The 18552-nt window shown below is 42.8% G+C and overlaps 1 protein-coding gene across 5 annotated transcripts in view; it reads left to right on the forward strand.

Annotated features, from left to right (window-relative positions):
• Positions 1-18552, forward strand: part of PCNX2 (pecanex 2) — a 296271-nt gene that overhangs the window by 154556 nt on the left and 123163 nt on the right. For all 5 annotated transcript variants that reach the window (XM_070471076.1, XM_070471078.1, XM_070471079.1 and 2 more), the window contains 2 exons: positions 3143-3284; positions 7499-7676. In XM_070471076.1, coding sequence (XP_070327177.1) covers positions 3143-3284; positions 7499-7676 — 320 coding nt within the window. The remainder of the gene's footprint in view (positions 1-3142; positions 3285-7498; positions 7677-18552) is intronic.

An 18552-nucleotide genomic window follows, 5' to 3' on the forward strand; every position in this document is an offset into this window, starting at 1 on the left:
AGTTTTTTCAGGACATCAGATGAAGCTACTCTGTTGAGTGTCTAGATCTAGGAAACACCAGAAGAGAGACGGAAGACTGAGTTACAGATCTGAGTGTCATCAGCATGGAAGTAATAATTAACATTAGGGTTGTTGAGGTGATTAGCCCAAGAAAATGAGAAAAATGGCAAAGAAGTCCAAGGAAGGCAATTGACCCAGGGGAGAAGAAGAGGCGCCTCCAAAGAAAGTGGGAACAGTAGAAAGGTTTGAGCACGGGTGGGCGTTGGGCTTCTCAGGTGACTCCGTGTAAAGAATCCGCCTGCCAATGCAGGAGCGGTGAATTCGATCCCTGGATGGGGAAGAGACTCTAGAGAAGGAAATGGCAACCAGCTCCAGTATTGTTGCCTGGAAAATCCCATGGACAGAGGAGCCTGGAAGACCATAGTCCGTGGAGTTGCCAAAGAGTTGGACATGACTTAGTGACTAAACAACAACAACAGGAATTGGCAAGGCAGGGAAGCTAAGGTGAGGGTTGTAGAAAGAAGGAAAAATCAATGATATTTTATGTCTCAGAAAATTTTAACTCCAGTAACATACTGAGAAGCATCAGTTATCCATCTTTTGGGAGCTCACAAGTGGCCTTGCCATTTGTTCTGGGCAGAGGTAGCTGCAAACCCCTAGTGCAAAAGTTTCACTAGGAAATAGGAGACAAGGAACTGGGATTGTCAGACGTTGCCAACCTTTCCAGAAAGCTTGGCTGTGCCAAAAAGGACAGAGTGATGAGCACTAGGAGGAGATGCTGGTGAAGGCAAGTTTTCAAATTGGCCAAGACCAGAATCTTGCCACTCGCCGTTAGGAAAGAGCCATTGGTTAGTAAAGAGGGAACCGAGGTGTCAGAAATAATGGGGTCCATGGCATCCATGGGGTCACCCTTAGGAGGAGCAAGAAGGTGGTGTGAATACAGATTAATTTGTAGTTGAGGGGTTGGGATCTGGGGAAATTTATGCCTAATAACATCAATTTTCTCTAGGAAGTAGGGATAAAAGTCATTTACTTGGAAAGAGTTGGGGAGGTATCTTGGAGATTTACCTTCCTATCTACATGTAAAATATATAATATACCTGTGTGTGTGTGTTAGTCACTGAGTTGCGTCCGACTCTTTGTGACCCCATGGACTGTAGCCCACCAGGCTCCTCTGTCCATGGGAATTCTCCAGGCAAGAATACTGGAGCGGGTAGCCATTTCCTTCTCCAGGAGCTCTTTCCCACCCAGGGATCGAACCCAGGTCTCCTGCATTGCAGGCAGATGTTTTACTGTCTTAGCGACTAGGGAGGCCAATTATATATCATAAACTTCATTCCTTATTAATTAACCCATTTCCAAACCCTAACCAGAAAACATTGCACATTAACCATTAAGAATACTCAAAGTTGAATTCTTTCCCAATATCCTTATTCTTGAACTATTTTTCCTTTAACACTTCCTCCCTATTTCATTTTTAAGTAAAATTTGTCTCTAATTTGATAATTTCTCATTGTATCTCTCTTCTGTTTGTTAAGCTGATCACTGGGGTGTTTATTCTTGCTGGTTCCCGTGTGATAAAGTGTTAACTGTGTCCATTTTCATGATGCCCATCTCATTCAAATTAATTATTTTCAAGCAAGATTTCTGAATGCCAAACCTCTTCTCATAATCTCAATCATGTGAGGATAGCCTCTGTGTTTTTGAGTTATAAACATATATATTCTTATATAGAATTTAAACCACATAAAGCAGGAAGTAGAATGTGTGTGTGTGTGTGTGTGTGTGTGTGTGTGTGGCTTTCTGTGCCCATCACATGAAGTCCCAGTGAAGTCGGTTAGGAATGCTAATTTGTCTCTAATCCTGGATAGGAAACCTGGAGGGAACGGCGCATTTATGTCCCTGCTGTGTCACTCTGTACAGTGTGTGTCCGCTGTTTCTTTTTCATGAATCGATCCTTGTGTCATTCAAACAGTGTAAAGCCTACCAGGCTCTGTTGGTTTTTCATTATAAGCTATTGGGGTGTAAGTTTTTTAACTTATAAATTGTTGAAGGAGGCTATGATTCCAGAGCTTTGATGGGGTCCCCTTCCCTCTCGGCAGATTTAGGCTTTGAGTCCTGCCGTGTCTGGCCCATTTGCCCAGCTCTAATGGTGGGCTGGGGTCTGCCTCAGCCTCTCAGTTACTAGCAGACAGAGATCTGCGGGGAATGGGGGGTGGTGAGATGGGCCCACCTGAGGATCTAAACCTGCTGTGCACTCCCCATGGAGAAGGAAAGCCGAAGAGGGCAGGGGTGCGGTGTTTTCCTATCCCCAATACTATGACCTAAGGATGTGTGTGCTCTGACCAGTTGGACCATTCACTTCTCCCCAGAGACAGAGGTGGGAAGAGATGGGTAAGAGCTACTGCATTTACCCCATCATGGGCAGGAGAGCTGACTTCTTCACTGTGAGTAGTAGGAAGGATGAACAGAACATACAAAACTGAGGCTAAGAAAGATGAAGGCAACTGTCCATGACCACACACTAGTGGTTGGTAGAGTCTGAATGCAAACCCAGATTGGTATAACTTAAAACTTTAGCCCTTGTGAAAATGAACCTTACTTCCGTGATACTTCCTTCATTGTGAAGACTCACAGAAATGTAATACATTCATGGTGGCAGGAGATTGGGGATCAGCTTTCTGGTACATATATAGATGGCCAGGGATTTGATTGTGGATTTATAGATGAAAAAAGAGAGAGCCCAGAAATAAGCCCCAGACTCAGAAGCAACGCCAAGCTTAAGAGGAGACAGGTCCATGAGATTGGTCCCCAAGTCTCCATCCTTCACTTTCTCACCTCACTCACTCTGTGATGCTCTGATGTGATGTGACAGCTGATTTCACTGGTTCCAGTAATAATTAATATGAAAAAATCAATTGACTTGAAAAATTAGGAAACTGGCCTATACTGTATATTATTATTTATGAACAATGTAGAAGCAAAGCAAAAAGCTCCTGCTTAGAAAGAAAATTGGTCTATCATGTATCTAGAGTTCTGCAGCTTTTGAATGAAAGGAAGGGGAGTATCACTTATTATCACATGTACTTAAGAAAAATAATTTGATCGGTGGCCGTTCTCAGTGGTTTTGTGTTTCTTTCAGATGTTGCCCATTTAATGTGGTTTGAAAGACTCTATGTTTGGCTTCAGAGTTTTGAAAAATACATCTTGTACCCAGCAATCATTTTGAATGCCCTCACAGCGGATGCGTTTTCAATAAGCAATTACCGGCGACTTGGTACCCAGTAAGTGGAGAAGTTTATTCACACCATGATTTGAATCAACACATTTTCAAAATCTAGTGCATTTTCTCTGAACAGGCTGCAGCAAAAGCCAACTTCTGTCTACTAATGATGGGCCAAGTATCAGTAAGCCATGGTGGCCATTTACTCAAACTTGCTGTGGCTAGATGGTTATTGTTGAAAGACTGGGGTGCAAACAGAGTTAGGTCTGCTTGAAGTGATCTTGGAAATAAATTGTCAATAGGTTTGCAAATCATCCTGTGGAACCTTAGTCAGAAGCCTTAACGAGATGATGGCAGCACAGTGTGATTCTGGGGTTCCTGGAGTTCTGATGATCATGCTTACAACTCTATGAATTACCTCATGTCATTTCATTTAGCAAAGACTCTATCATTTTGTGCTTGAGGGAGGGGGAAATTAATCACTGTCACTGTTCTCTCTGCATTTATCAGGAGAAGCCTTGTAATTAAAAGAAAAAATGGACCACAAAGAGACTTCATGTCATCAAAATGCTCATGTTTTTGCAAAATGTTGTATTTTAAAATGAACTCTGAATTTACAAATGAAAGTCTACGTGATAATTTGTGGATGTGTTTTTCTTACAAAAGGTTGACAGTTCTGCCAATGAGTTAATAGAGGAGGAGGATGTAAAAGAGATTCCTTCTCAGATTTGCTTCTGAGTCATGACATGACCATATCAACCCTTATGTGTAATGCCAAGCAGGCCTACTCTTCCTTTAGGGGTGTGATGAGAACAAATTAATTAGTATTTGTCAAAGATAAAGCAAACTCAGATAAAAGTCATGTGATTTCTTGGTTGGACCTTGAGTAGATTCATGGTCACTCAAAGCAGACGCTAAATGAAATGACCCTATAACCTTCCTGTCTTTATCAGACTCTGTTTTCCTTCTAGTCCAGACCTGGTTCAATCAGGCCAGGGCAAGAAGTCCATATGTGTGTGCTAAGTCACTTCAGTCATCTTCAACTTTGCAGTCCTATAGATTGCAGCCTGCCAGGCTCCTCTGTCCATGGGATTCTCCAGGCAAGAGTACTGGAGTGGGTTGTCATACCCTCCTCCAGGGGATCTTCCTGACTCAGGGATCAAACCCATGTCTCTTATGTCTCCTGCCTTGGCAGGTGGGTTCTTTACCACTAGTGCCACCTGGGAAGCCCAGGAAGTCCATACCGTTTGGTAATTAAACTCCTAGACGTCAGACCCGGTGATGAAGATTTAGTCTTACTAGACAGAGAAGGCAGCTGATGCGACTGCAGACCTTACAGTTTGGGTGAGGCCCCATGCATGAGATGACCCTACATCTAGAACATCCAGTGCTTTTCTAGTGGCAGGTGTTTCCAGTGTGGTACCATTTTGGCTGACCCCATGAGGGCATTCTGGGACAAGGTAGATCCTCAGTTTCCCAAACAAGGATTCACAGTCAGAACCAAAACAGCCACCCAAGTACCAGTACTGCCCTGCGATAATCAGCAAAAGCACTGAAAGTTCTCATTTCCCAACATCAGGACTAGGACCTTGAGAGTTAAGCCTGCCAATTGAGGCCAAGAAGCTCTGGCTGTTGATGGAGGATGGATATACAGGTTAGGAATTATGAAGAGTCGTTGATAGTCCAGTTTGAAGTAGTATTAATCTCTATCTCCTGTCATTTTTTTTCAAGACACTAAAGAAGTGGCACCTTACCTATGTACCTGCAAATACTCTTAACTCCCAGACAATACCCACAGAATTCTTTTTCTCAGAGCCCAAAGTGATGACTCCTTTATATTCTTGAGGCATCCATCTGAAGACTCAAAAAATCTCTCTAAAATCTCAAGACTTTAAAGATCTCAAGCATCCTGCTAGACCAGCTGTTCTCAAACAGGACAGCAGGAGGCCATGTGTCAGTATCTCTTAGAGACCTAGAGACCTGGGTAAGCCCAGCCCACACCTGACCCTCACTGAGAACCACGGTACTAGATTGTGGACTCCTCAATGGCAGGCACTGTTTCTTATTCAACTTGTAATAACAGGAAATGGTAGGAGGATGGACGGATGGATGGACGATTGAGTGGGGGCTGGTAAATAATGAGTGGGTGCCTCATGGGGTCTTGTTAGGCATCTGCCAGTGTGATTTAAAGGGATGCTTTGCTTCTGTCCCAGGCCATTGTTCACTGATTGCTACTGAAGCCTTTATAAAATCTTCAGCTAAGTCTACAACCATCTGTGAACCATTGGCTGTAACCATTTCTATTGCAGTGTTAGAAGCACCATAAGCATCACTCCTTAAGCTCCCTCTTAGTCTTCGCCAGTTGTCACTAATAAATATAAAATGGGTGCTGTCCATTTTAGTCATAGTCATGGAAAACAAAGTTTAGAGTTAACCCTCATCTAGATTTTTGCCTGAATAACTGAGAAAACCCACTCATCTCCTTTGAAAACCAGAATATCCCTAGCCTTGGGACACCTTATCTTTGGGTCCCTTCTCCCCAAGAACTTTGGCTGTGTCATAGGGATTCTCATATCCTGGGCTGTCAGCAAAGGCAGATGGGCCTCCAGTCCTGTTTTCATACTGTATGTTCATCATGGGCATTAGTTTCTACTGGAGAAGAAAGGGGTTATAGAGCAGTGCTCAGCCTCGCTGAAGGAATAGAGGTTACTAAACACCTTCCCACTCTCCCCAAATCTGCATGTAATCAGGGCTAGTTTCTCTCAGAAGCCGAATCTAAGTCCACACAGTGCTTTGGCCAGACCTCACTCAGGGACAGGGTAGAATCGATTGCAACACTAGGTCTGAAAGAGTATAAATTATTAGATTGAGGCCAAAGGCCAATGAAAATACTACCATTAGATCTTTTTGATGACGAAAATGACAGTTTTGTCCTTGATAGATACCAAGACTTAGGAGACATGCTTTTACTGCGTGGATCCTGAGGCATTATTGATGCTGATAAGGGTATGACTGAGTCACTTTTCCTGTACAGCAGAAATTATCACCACATTGTAAATCAACGATATGTTCATAAAATTGTTTTAAAAAGGAAACCTCTCTTTTAAGTGCAACTGTTCTCTGGAACATATTTCCACTTCTTTTTCTTTTGAGTTCCCAAATAGGATGTTCAGACTAGTGGGAAATCTGGTTAAAATGTGCAAGACTTTCTTTCAAAAGGACAGACCTCTCAAGGTGTGCTCTTTCTGGCTGTTCTGAGCACTGATCAGTTACCTTCCCATCTCAAGGTGGGTAGATTGTTGACCTTGTTGTCTGCTAGAATTGTGCACATAGCACCTGCCCCCAGAATAGTTAGACAGGAGAACTGAGGAAGTTGGTCCTCACAGCAGAGTCCTGCTATTTCTTTTGCGGGTCTGTCTCTGTCCTGTTTTGTAACTCAGAAGGTCTAGGTCATGGGGACCTGTGTCATGTTGTTGATATAATTTTTAGTGGAGAAAAAAAAGATCAGAAAGCTTATGTTTACAAAGACAAAAAATATGGTGGAAAACATTAGCAATGAATATGTAAAGTAAAACAGTTTTATTGAGACAGTGGGATTTTTCCTTATTTCAGAATTTAATATTAGCTACTGTTACTCAGATGTTAAAGAATTTGCCTACAATGCAGGAGGCCTGGGTTCGATCCCTGGATCAGGAAGATCCCCTGGAGAAAAGAATGGCAACCCACTCTGGTATTCTTGCCTGGAGAATTCCATGGACAGAGGAGCCTGGCAGGCTATAGTCCATGGCGTCGCAAAGTTAGACAAGACTGATTAACACTTCGCATTGTTATGGCATTGATTCAGTGAGATTTTGTAATTTTTTTAAAGGCTTGCGCTGAGCTGATGCTAACAAAACAACCTGCTCTGCTTTCTCACTTGCCACCAAGCTTCCCATGGAACTTGACAATGCAGTAGCTCCTTCAGATAAGCTCCCAGGAAGCTCTGTGCCCTTGATTGCAAAGTTCTGAGCACAGTGGGGAAGCTGCCTCTAGTGGCAGAGTCTGTTGGCGAGTCCCTTGGGATCCAGTTTCAATCCTACTGTCACCCTGTGAGATGAATGACCGAAACTCTGAGACTCAACTTACTCCTCTGTAAAATGAAGATTATAACCCACTGTCTTGGCTTTTTGTAATGTGCACAACTCACAGTAAGCACTCAAGACACGTGAGCCATTGTAACTCACCCAGTAGCGTGTGGACCACCACTGATCATCTCCTTTCTTTCCTTTTCAACAGCTGGGACATTTTTCTGATGGTCATTGCAGGCATGAAGCTGCTACGGACCTCTTTCTGTAACCCAGTCCACCAGTTTACTCACTTGGGCTTCACAGTGATCTTTTTCCATTTCGACTACAAAGATATTTCAGAGAGTTTCTTACTGGATTTCTTCATGGTGTCCATTTTATTCAGCAAGGCAAGTTAAGCTGTTTTCTTCATTTCAAAATAGAAAAGGTGCATTTCTCACCAAATGCTTTAAGAGGTCGAAACATTTTCTTTAAAAAAATTATAGCATTAAATTAAATTGAATTACATATGCATGTCACACTCCTGCTGCCATTTGAGAAGCATTCCCCATGGAATGGATGTATGCCATGTTATTTGCCAAAAATCACTAATTAGCATAAATTAGCCATTTGTGTTGCTTGAAATTTTATGATCTTTGTCTCTGTTAACAATCTCATTGTGGAACTTCATAGATCTCAAAGTGCTTGGAATTAAAAATTAGCAATGAAACTAATTTTCTTTTTTAAAAAAAACTTAGCATTTTGCCTCTGGAGGTAAAGTTTGAGACGTGGAACCAGGGAGCTGGGACCTTGGAGTACTTTCTTTCCTTTAGCTTGTCTCAGGTCAAGATTTCATCTGGTGTAAGTTCACCCATGGGCAGTGGGAAACCCTAATCACAGTTCAGGCAAATATATGGGAGTAGTACCTAGCATTTAACAAAGGAAGGTAAACTCCTTGGAATACTGGTCTGAGTGTATGTGCTCTGAGCCCTGTAACAAAGCTGGGGTGTAAACAGAAGTTAGGAAAAGAATTTGGAAAACTCTTTCCTCACATGCTCCATTTAATATAGCAGGCATGGTTTTCTGCCCTGATGATGTCAATCATTTTTAAATTCTAAGGTTCTTTTCCTGAATTTCATTTTTAACCTCTATTGAATTAGTTCTATTAATTTCTCTACTTACTACCCGTCCTTTCCTTCACCTGGCTTCCTCTTGTTCTAAGTGACAAAAATTCAAATATTCCAATTATATCACTTTGGCAGCCCACCCTAGTTTCCACATTTTACTCCCAAGTTTCAGCTTTGGTCTTTAACCCACGAAGGTTTGTTTTCCATTTGTCTGGGGTCTGTTTAGTCTTGATAAATATATTACATTTTTCTGATGATTCAAGTCACAGGCTTCCATAATCTGTTTTTCTTCATTATGTCTAAATGTCCATGATCTCACATAATAAATGTAAAATTGTCTCCTTTGATCTTGAAAGCATTGATAAAGTTGTAAATAATTTTACTACTCATAGCAATAAGAGCTTATTATCAGATGCAAAATGGGTTGGAATAGTTTGAATTCCTCACTCTGGCATTATTTATATCTTGACTTGGTAATATTTATATTCTTTCCTGAACCCTAGTTCCTTGGAAAATTATAAATAATGATGCCAGTCTCACCAGGTGAGAGGATTGATTAATGTTAAGTAGAAGAGAAGGTTTTGTTTGTTTGAGTTCCACCAGTTTATTGCTACCAGTCCATCTCCCTCCACCCTCTTCATGCATGCTCGTGCTCAGGCATGTAACCCCGTGGACAGCAGCCCGCCAGGCTCCTCTGTCCATGCACTTTTCCAGGCAAGAATACTGGAGTGGGTTGCCATTTCCTTCTCCAAGAAGAGAAAGGTTTAAGTAGCATGTGCTTTCTAAATATGAGGTAGGGCTTTTAAAGCCATCATAAGTAGAAAAAGAAAAGCTACACCCTGCTTAGGACATGAAGGAGTGTGGCTGCTTTTCTGTACTGAGCCGTTTGTTTCAGTAGCCTCCTGTATTAGTGCCAGGTGCCGAGTGAACAAGAGCTTGGCAGAGAAGGGTGAGCTCCTCTGGCAATAATCTTCTTAAGTGATTCCACTTCTGCAATAGGAACAGGGATTTTCATTTGCTGGGGGGACAGCAGCCTCCCCACTGATCAGCCTGCTGGTCAGTTGAGAGATGTCTACTGCTAAAATGTCCGGTAAGGGCAGATGTCCAGATCGAGAGGGCTTGCTGGCAGGAGAGGAAGCGTTTACGCAGACCTGTTGCTCTTCTTCCTGCCCACGTGGGCGCTTAGTGCCATCCTGTGCATAGGATAATGAGGAGAGTGGAGCCTGATGGTACATAGTCTGAAACTGTTAATAAATTAATAGTCTTTACTTACAAAGCAGAAACAGACTCACAGACTTAGCGAACTTGTGATTGCCAGTGGGAAAAGAAGTGGAAAAGAGATAGGCAGTTTGGGATTGACGTCTTCAGTTCACTTCAGTTCAGTTGCTCAGTTGTATCTGACTCTTTGCGACCCCATGAACTGCAACACGCCAGGCTTCCCTGTCCATCACCAACTCCTGGAGCTTACTCAAACTCGTGTCCATTGAGTCAGTGATGCCATCCAGCCATCTCATCCTCTATTGTCCCCTTCTCCTCCTGCCTTCAATCTTCCCCAGCATCGGGGTTTTTTTTAGCGAGTCGGCTCTGCCCATCAGGTGGCCAAAGTATTGGAGTTTCAGTTTCAGCATCAGTCCTTTCAGTGAATATTCAGGACTGATTTGCTTTAGGATTGACTGGTTGAATCTCCTTGCAGTCCAAGAGATTCTCAAGAGTCTTCTCCAACACCACATTTCAAAGCATCAATTCTTTGGTGCTCAGCTTTCTTCATAGTCCAACTCTCACATCCGTACATTATTACTGGAAAAACCATAGCTTTAACTAGACAGACCTTTGTTGGCAAAGTAATGTCTCTGCTTTTTAATATGCTGTCTAGTTTGGTCATAACTTTTATTCCAAGGAGCAAGTGTCTTTTAATTTCAAGGTTGCAATCACCATCTGCAGTGGTTTGGGAACCCAAGAAAATAAAGTCTGTCACTATTTCCATTGTTTCTCCATCTATTTGCCATGAAATGATGTGACCAGATGCCATGATCTTAGTTTTCTGAATGTTGAGCTTTAAGCCAACTTCTTCACTCTCCTCTTTCACTTTCATCAAGAGGCTCTTTAGTTCTTCTTCCCTTCCTGCCATAAGGGTGGTGTCATCTGCATATCTGAGGTTATTGATATTTCTCCTGGCAATCTTGATTCCAGCTTGTGCTTCATCCAGTCTGATATTTCACATGATGTAGTCTGCATATAAGTTAAATAAGCAGGGTGACAACGTATAGCCTTGATGTACTCCTTTCCCAACTGGGGACCAGTTTGTTGTCCCACGCCCAGTTCTAACTGTTGCTTTTTGACCTCCATACAGATTTCTCAAGAGGCAGGTCAGGTGGTCTGGTATTCCTATCTCTTTAAGAATTTTCTACAGTTTGTGGTGATCCACACAGTCAGAGTCTTTGGTGTAGTCAACAAAGCAGAAGTAGATGTTTTTCTGGAACTCTCTTGCTGTTTTGATGATCCAGCAGAGGAAGGCAATTTGATCTCTGGTTTCTCTGCCTTTTCTAAATCCAGCTTGAACATCTGGAATTTCATGGTTCATGTACTGTGGAAGCCTGGCTTGGAGAATTTTAAGCATTACTTTGCTAGCATGAGAGATGCGTGCAGTTGTGCGGTAGTTTGAGCATTCTTTGCCATTGCCTTTCTGAGGGATTGGAATGAAAACTGACCTTGTCCAGTCCTGTGGCCACTGCTGAGTTTTTCAAATTTTCTGGCATATTGAGTGCAGCACTTTCACAGCATTATCTTTTAGGATTTGAAATAGCTCCACTGGAATTCCATCACACCCACTAGCTTTGTTCATAGTGATGCTTCCTAAGGAATTAACATGTTCACACTGCTATGTTTGAAATGGATAACGGACAAGCACCTACTGTCTAGCACGAGGAGCTTTGCTCAATGTTATGTGGCAGCCTGGGTGTGAGGGGAGTTGGGGACAGAATGGATATATGTATATGTATGACTGAGTCCCTTTGCTGTCCATCTGAAACTGTCACAACATTGTTAATTTGCTATACTCTAATATATAATCAAAAGTTATAAAAAATAAACTCAGTGCTGCAGGCATTTGGGTTCCACTTGCTGTCATCTTTCTGAAGCACCAATGAAAGCACTAATAATTTCAGAGAGAACCATAGTGACAGCATTCCCGTCTCCTCTAATTGAGAGAGCCTTATCAAGTATATTTTGAATAGTCTGCTTTTAGGCTGGCCATAATAGCAGGGTCTAAAAGAAAAAAAAGCAAGTGAGACAAAAGCTGGAAGAATCAGCACCCTGAATTAGCAAGTTAGTCCTGAAACCATCCCTGGCTCCATCTGATGCCTGCTCACTCTATCTTGACAGAGCAGCAAATTTTCTGGAATAAGACACAAGATCTGATTCCCAGGTAAAAAACATAGTTAAAGAAAGGTCTTTAAGGTCTTCTTGGAAAGACAGGCCGGTAGAAAACAGTGGCAATGAGGAAGGTCACAGTTAACGTTTCCTGTAAAGATCCTGCCTGCCAACCTCAACTGCTACTTTCTGTTCTTTCTCCACATTTTAAGATATCTGTAAAAAAAAAAATTGTGTCTATTTAACATATTTCTTAGAGTCTTTCTAGAAACCTCCAATATTATTTTTGCAGGGAATACTGCTCTTTAGGGGGATTCATTGCACAATATGAAATTTTGTTTGTTCAGTAGTCTCATCAATGTCTGGCTTATTTACCATCGTCCTCTCATTTACCATTGCAAAATCTCTAAGCTCTTTCCCCAGCCCAGCTCTTGTTTTGCTAAATAGCAAAACTGCTCTTAGCCTGGCAGAAGGGCTGCAAGATGAATGTGGAGACCTTGGAAGGGCCTCCAGTTTCCTTGGAAGAAAGGAGCTGCATGAGTATTGGACTTGTTATTATTATCATAAGTCAGTTGTCCCTAATCTTTCAGGCTTTATGGGTGGAAAGAAAGATGTGATATGATTACAGAGAGATGATCTGTGGAGCGAGATCAAAGCTCTGGGGTCCAGAGGGTAAAATAGATGGCTTCCAGAGAGCCTGCCTGCGTGTTACTCTCTCCCTCCTCCAGTCCCCAAATCCCCCCGAGGTCTGCAAGATGAACGTTGGCTGGTCTCCTCTGTCTGCCAGATCTGCTGAAAAGTGGGACATCATGAGTTCTGGGCCAGAGCTCAGCAGGAAGGATTCAATTGCATTGACTCAGTCATCTTCCCAGGTGGCACAGTGGTAAAGAATGCACCCGCAAATGCAGGAGATGCAGAAGACTCAGATTTGATCCTGGGTTGGGTAGATCCCTTGGAGGAGGAAATGGCAAACCTCTCCATCATTCTTGCCTGGAGAATCCCATGGACAGAGGAGCCTGGTGGGCTACAGTCCATGAGGTTGCAAAGAGTCGGATATGACCAAGTAACTGAGCATACACATGCATGCCTTGACACAGAGGATGAAACATTCCTTGTGGATGGGGCTCTTGGATGGGGGAGACGAAAGAAGGGTCCCCACATATTCCATCCCATGAGGTCTGATGCTCCAACCACACACCTCTTTGAATTTAACCCCTTCAAGGAGTTAGGCCCCTCTGTCCTCTCTCCCTTAGCCTCTCATCTCTTTCCTCTCTCTCTTCTGTCCCATTGTTACTGACCAGGGTTCTTGGCCTCCTTAATCAATAGGAATTGATCAGAGGTCAGGCAAAGCTTTATTGGGGCCCCTGCTGCAGCAGGGGATAGCAGACCAAATAACAGTTCCTCTTGCTCACTCTCTGAGGCGGGGAGAGGGAAGTTAGTTCCTTATTTAGAGTGAGGGTAGGGGAGTGTCCAGGAGTTGGGCTGGAGGAGAGACTCAGGGGGTTTGCTCACCTTTGGTGTGGCTGTGTGCAGGGGGCATGCATGGTACCCTGCTTTCGAGTCTGGCTCCTCCACAGTGGCCGTCGGGCTCTTTGGTCTCCGTGTATCTTGTTACCTACAATTCGCTCCAGGTGTGCACAGCACATTGTTGTTCAGTTGCTCAGTTGTGTCTGACTCTTTGTGACCCCACAAACTGCAGCACGCCAGACCTCCCAGTCGTTTACTATCTCCCAGAGTTTGCACAAACTCATTTCCATGGAATTGGTGATGTCATTCAACCATCTCATTGTCTCTCACTGCCTTCTCCTTCTGCCTTGAATCTTTCCCAGCATCAAGGTCTTTTCCAGTAAGTTGACTCTTTACATCAAGGAGCCAAAGTATTGGAGCTTCAGCAGATGCACACACACAGTTATTGTCAGTCCCTTGTAGTTTCTTTGTATTCTGTTGCTCGAGGAGGCAGTCATCCAGGTACAAGTGTTGCCGCAGAGGGTCCCAGGTCTCAGCCTGTCTCACCAGCAGTCATTCTTCTGATGTAATGAATTTGTAACATCTTGGATATGCATGGATCTTTGGGGGACAGTGAAGCATGATCCAAGTAAGGACAATTTGGTTGTGACAGGAACAAAGGTGACAAAGGTTTCATGCTCTCCCACTGGTACTGAAAAAGTTCTTGGAAACCATCTTGTCTTGAAATTTTTAGTAATTTTTAGTTGGAGAAGTAGGACTTGAAAAAATAGTCCTGCCAGAGAATCATTCTGCCAACATTTCCAAATTGTGTTACAAATGAAATTCTAAAGAGTGTTAGAGTGGGGGATAGCACTTTTACCATTCATGATGTTAAAATTGATGGGTGAGGTGGTTTTTACATAAAGCTGTGTGAATGATGGCCCCAAAGCTGTGATGAGTGGCTGTGTTCTGGAAGACTGCAATTATCATTCAAGTTATTTGAAATTGGTTTCTAAATGGCATTTTCCTTTATTTTATGTGTCCTGGTATAAAGTCTCACCTTAAACTGGAACCACATCTTGGGGATTGAATGCTTCTACAGAAGTGTTTTTTTCAAAATACTTTGTTTTAAAAAGTAATTGTTCATTTATTGAGCATCTCTTACATGCCAGTCATTGGACTAGACACAAAGATGGTTAATAACATGAATGAAAGCAGTCCTTATTGAGTGCTTTCCATAAGCCAGACACTATTTCCAGCACTCTGTGTAGATGGACCTGCTTAATCTTCACAACAGTTTTGTGGCTGGGTACAGTTCATTGTATAGATGAAGAAACAGAGGCACAGAAATCAAGTTAATTGCCCCGAAGTCTCACAGCTATAAAATGATAGAGCAGGATTCTGTTCTGAGCCTATACTTTGTGACCCCCTGTTTGGGGACTCTGGAAAGAAGTCACATGAGTAAAGGGATCGTTACAGTAAAGTATGACAAGGGAGGTGGCCGGGGCAGAGCATTTCAAGAGCATTTCACGTAAGAATGGTACCCCATCCGTCTAGGAGAATCAGAAACAGGGATGCTTCCCTTGATATTTGAAGAAAGAGGGAGTAAGGCAGGAAAGGAAGGCGGGGAAAAGTGAGCTAACAGAGGAAGCTGCCTCTGCAAAGGCGCTGAAGTGAGAGGGCTTGGCGTGCTCCGGAAGCTGCCAGATGTTTGGTACATGTGGGATGTGGGGAGGGGAATGGTGAGAAGGTCAAACTGGAGGTGCCATCATGAGGCAGATCAGAGAGGATTGAGCATGCCTTGCCCCTGAGTTTGGACATTTTTCCTATTAATGTATCTGCTGAAGATTGTCAGGCGGAGGAATCACAGGCTCAGAACTGGACTTAGAAACATCTCTTTGTCGGGGAGAGTGAAAGATAAGGAAGAGTGGAGTCTTGGTGATTGGGTAGATGTATATAGTAATAAGCCAGGCCACTCATAATTAGGGCTTGGGCAGCAGAGGCAGAAATGAGGACAAGGAGAAGGGACAAATCCAGGAGGTGTTTAGAAGGTGGAGCTGATAACATTTAGTGACCATGGGGATCTTGAGGGAAGTGGACTGTGGGAAGAAGAGCCATGTCTGAGAGTGTTCACATCTGGTATTCCAGTGATTAGGTGATCTCATTAATTAGGGCCAGAATAAAAAGACATATGGGGGAAATGCAGACAGACACACACACACCCCATACACACACACACACACACACATACACCGTGAGTCACTCAGTCATGTCCAACTCTTTGCAACCCTATGTATTGTAGCCCACCAGGCTCCTCTGTCCATGGAATTCTCCAGGCAAGAATACTGGAATTAGTCCCATGCCCCGCTCCAACACACACCACACACACACACACACACACACACACACACAATCTAAAATATTAATAAGATCATTCTTTACACATTTCACTTACTTTTTTTTTTTTTTGCTTAAAGATATATCTTAGAGAACTTCCATGACAGTATGTATAACATTGCCTCTTCTTTCGATGCTGCATAGTATTCCATAGCACACACCCTAGTTTGACTAGCCATTCCCTCATTGAAGACATTTAGTTTGTTTCTACTTTTTTTTCCTGTGGTAGTTAGGATTTCTGTGTTCACAAACTTCAGAAACCCAGATGTAACTGGCATAATGAAAAAAGGGGATTTATTGGTTCACATAACTAGAGCTTCCCAGGTGGTACTAGTGGTAAAGAACCTGCCTGCCAGTTCTGGAGACATGAGAGACAAGGGTTCCATCCATGAGTTGGGAAGATCCCCTAGAGGAAGGCATGGCATCACACTCCAGTATTCTTGCCTGGAGAATCCCATGGGCAGAGGGGCCTAGAGGGCTACAGTCAATAGGGTTGCAATGAGTCGGACACAACTGAAGTGACTTAGCACATTCGCGTGCATAACTGACAGTGTGATCCAGAGGCTTAAATGACAGTATCAAAATTCTATTTTTATGTTTCCTCTTCTGGCATCATTCTTAGATTGGTTCTCTGTTTATAGAATTCGTCCAGCTCATAATCCCAGAAAGAAGAGAAGGCATCTCTCCTAGGGTTTTAGCCTAGGTCTTGGGAAGTCTCATTGACTCGTTTTGTGTCCCGTGTTCATTCATGAACTAAGTACAGTGGCCAGAGGGATGCAAACCCTCAAGTCACTGAGGCTTGGCTCTTGTCTGCCGCTCAAGTTCTAACCAAACTTTAGAGACTGGAGTCAGAGACGGAAGAAGGGGAGAGCAGACAAGAAATATCAGATGTCAGTACATTCAATTTCATAACTCACATACTGGTGCACATGAGTGTTTCCAGAAGACAGATTTCTGTGATAGGAGTTGCTGGGTCAACAAGATGTACAGGATAGGGTTTCTACTGGGAATTCTTCCAAAAGACATCTTTGCTTCCAACTTGGATCATCAGCATTTAAGACTTAAGTGGAGGAGGAACAGAAGTGACTCATGAAACAAGGTAAAGTACAGAGAAATGAGAAACAAGAAAAGAAATGCTTTCAAGAAGGAAGGAGTGATCAGCAACATAGAGGCTTCACAGAAGTCAAAGGCCAGAACCGAAAAGTGCTTTTGGTATAGTGGGCCCTCCATGCCTGTTTGTAAATGACAAAGTATACTCACTGACCGCAGGTCAGTATATGTAAGTGTAGGTATTTGGGGGAGCCTTGTAGTATGCTATTCCGTGGAGTGGTATTTAAGAGAAAATTCCACAGTCACAACCACTTTCAGGCTGTTAATACTTCATTAGCTTAGAAAAGGTGAATGGCTTTAGACATGCCATTCTAGTTGTGTTTAAAAGGTTTAGTCCACTTGCCAGCAATTAACATGACATATGTGTGTGATATGAAGGGCCAGAGTACCATGTTTACTTAATGTCACCATTTCTGTGTTTAAAATGCAGGTCTTGACACTTAATGCAAGAATTGAATTCTTTAAGCATCTCCAGTTGGGATGCTATAGACAGCAGAAGTTATTTTCTTTAGTTCCATTACCTTAGTGTGGCTTCTGTCTGCCTCCTCTGAGTTTCTTTTTTTTTAAATAGCATATCTTTATTTATGTATTTGTTTATTTTGACCAAGCTGTGTGACATGCAGGATCATAGTTCCATGGTAAGGGATCAAACCGGTGCCCCCAGTATTGGGAGCACAGAGTCTTAACCATTAGACTGCCAGGGAAGTCTCTCATCTGAGTTTTTGTTGACATCTGCACCACTTCCTCCAGAGGGTCATCATGTGGACTAGTTCTTGATATCCTGAAATATGGTGGGGGCTGTAACATCTCTGCGTTATTGTTTTGGTTCAATAATGTTGACAGATGCTCCATTTTCCATTTTCAGTTGATTTGTAGGTCATTTTCGCTTACTGTGTTGAAGAATGGATTTATCAAGTTTATTGATTTTTTTATAATTCTGAAATTTTCAATATGGTTGTCTCACAGCTTTCTCTCTGCTAGATAAGACTCACACCATCAGCTCTTTCAAGGCTTTGCTCAGATTTGACCTTCTTAGTCAGATCTACCAAGACCACCTGATTTTCATATTACAACTTGTCCCTACTACACCCAGCCTCCCCATCTATTCACACTGCAATGTGTTACTTTTTGCTGTACCATTTGTCAGCTTGTAACATACTCTGTCTTTCTCTTGTTTTTCATTTTATCATCTCTTCCACCAGATGGACAGAGATCTTTGTCTGTTTACTGATATGTTCTAGTTTCTGGGACAGGGTCAGGCACACAGTGGGAAAACAAAAAATATCTGTGGAGTGTTGCATGGAGCTCTTCTGCATGGATGGGTCAGAAACTTACCCAAAGCCCCTCTCTCACAGAACCAGACATGAACTTGATCCTATCCCCAGAATGGCCAAGCCCAGGAGTAAAAACTGGTTTGCAGAAGGGTCACAAAACTTACAGGAACCTAGCACAGCTTCCAGGCTCTCAGAGACCCATGTTTGTGGGTCATGGCCACCCAGGATGGTGCAAGAAAGAAGTTCATAGGGTCTGCACTCTGTCCAGAAACAAAGAACACAGTCTTATGTGTCTGTGATCCCAAGAAGACTGGAAACTCCTCGAATGGTGGGACCATGGGTGTCCTTATTTTTCCTGCCTTCTGCAACATCAAGCAAAATGCAGGGCCCTGGTTAGGGTCAAGGTTAGGGGTTAAGGGTGAGGGTTAAGGTGAGGTTTATGTAATTCAATACATATTAATTGCATTCAATTGAGAGCAGAAAGATTGAAAAACTGGTTTGTGAGATACGAAATCCTAGCTTGGACGTGGTGGCTGGGTGATGTTTTATTATTCTAGAGAGAT

The sequence above is a fragment of the Odocoileus virginianus genome, chromosome 7 (genome assembly GCF_023699985.2).
Source record: "Odocoileus virginianus isolate 20LAN1187 ecotype Illinois chromosome 7, Ovbor_1.2, whole genome shotgun sequence".
In the NCBI taxonomy this organism is placed as follows: Eukaryota; Metazoa; Chordata; class Mammalia; order Artiodactyla; family Cervidae; genus Odocoileus; species Odocoileus virginianus.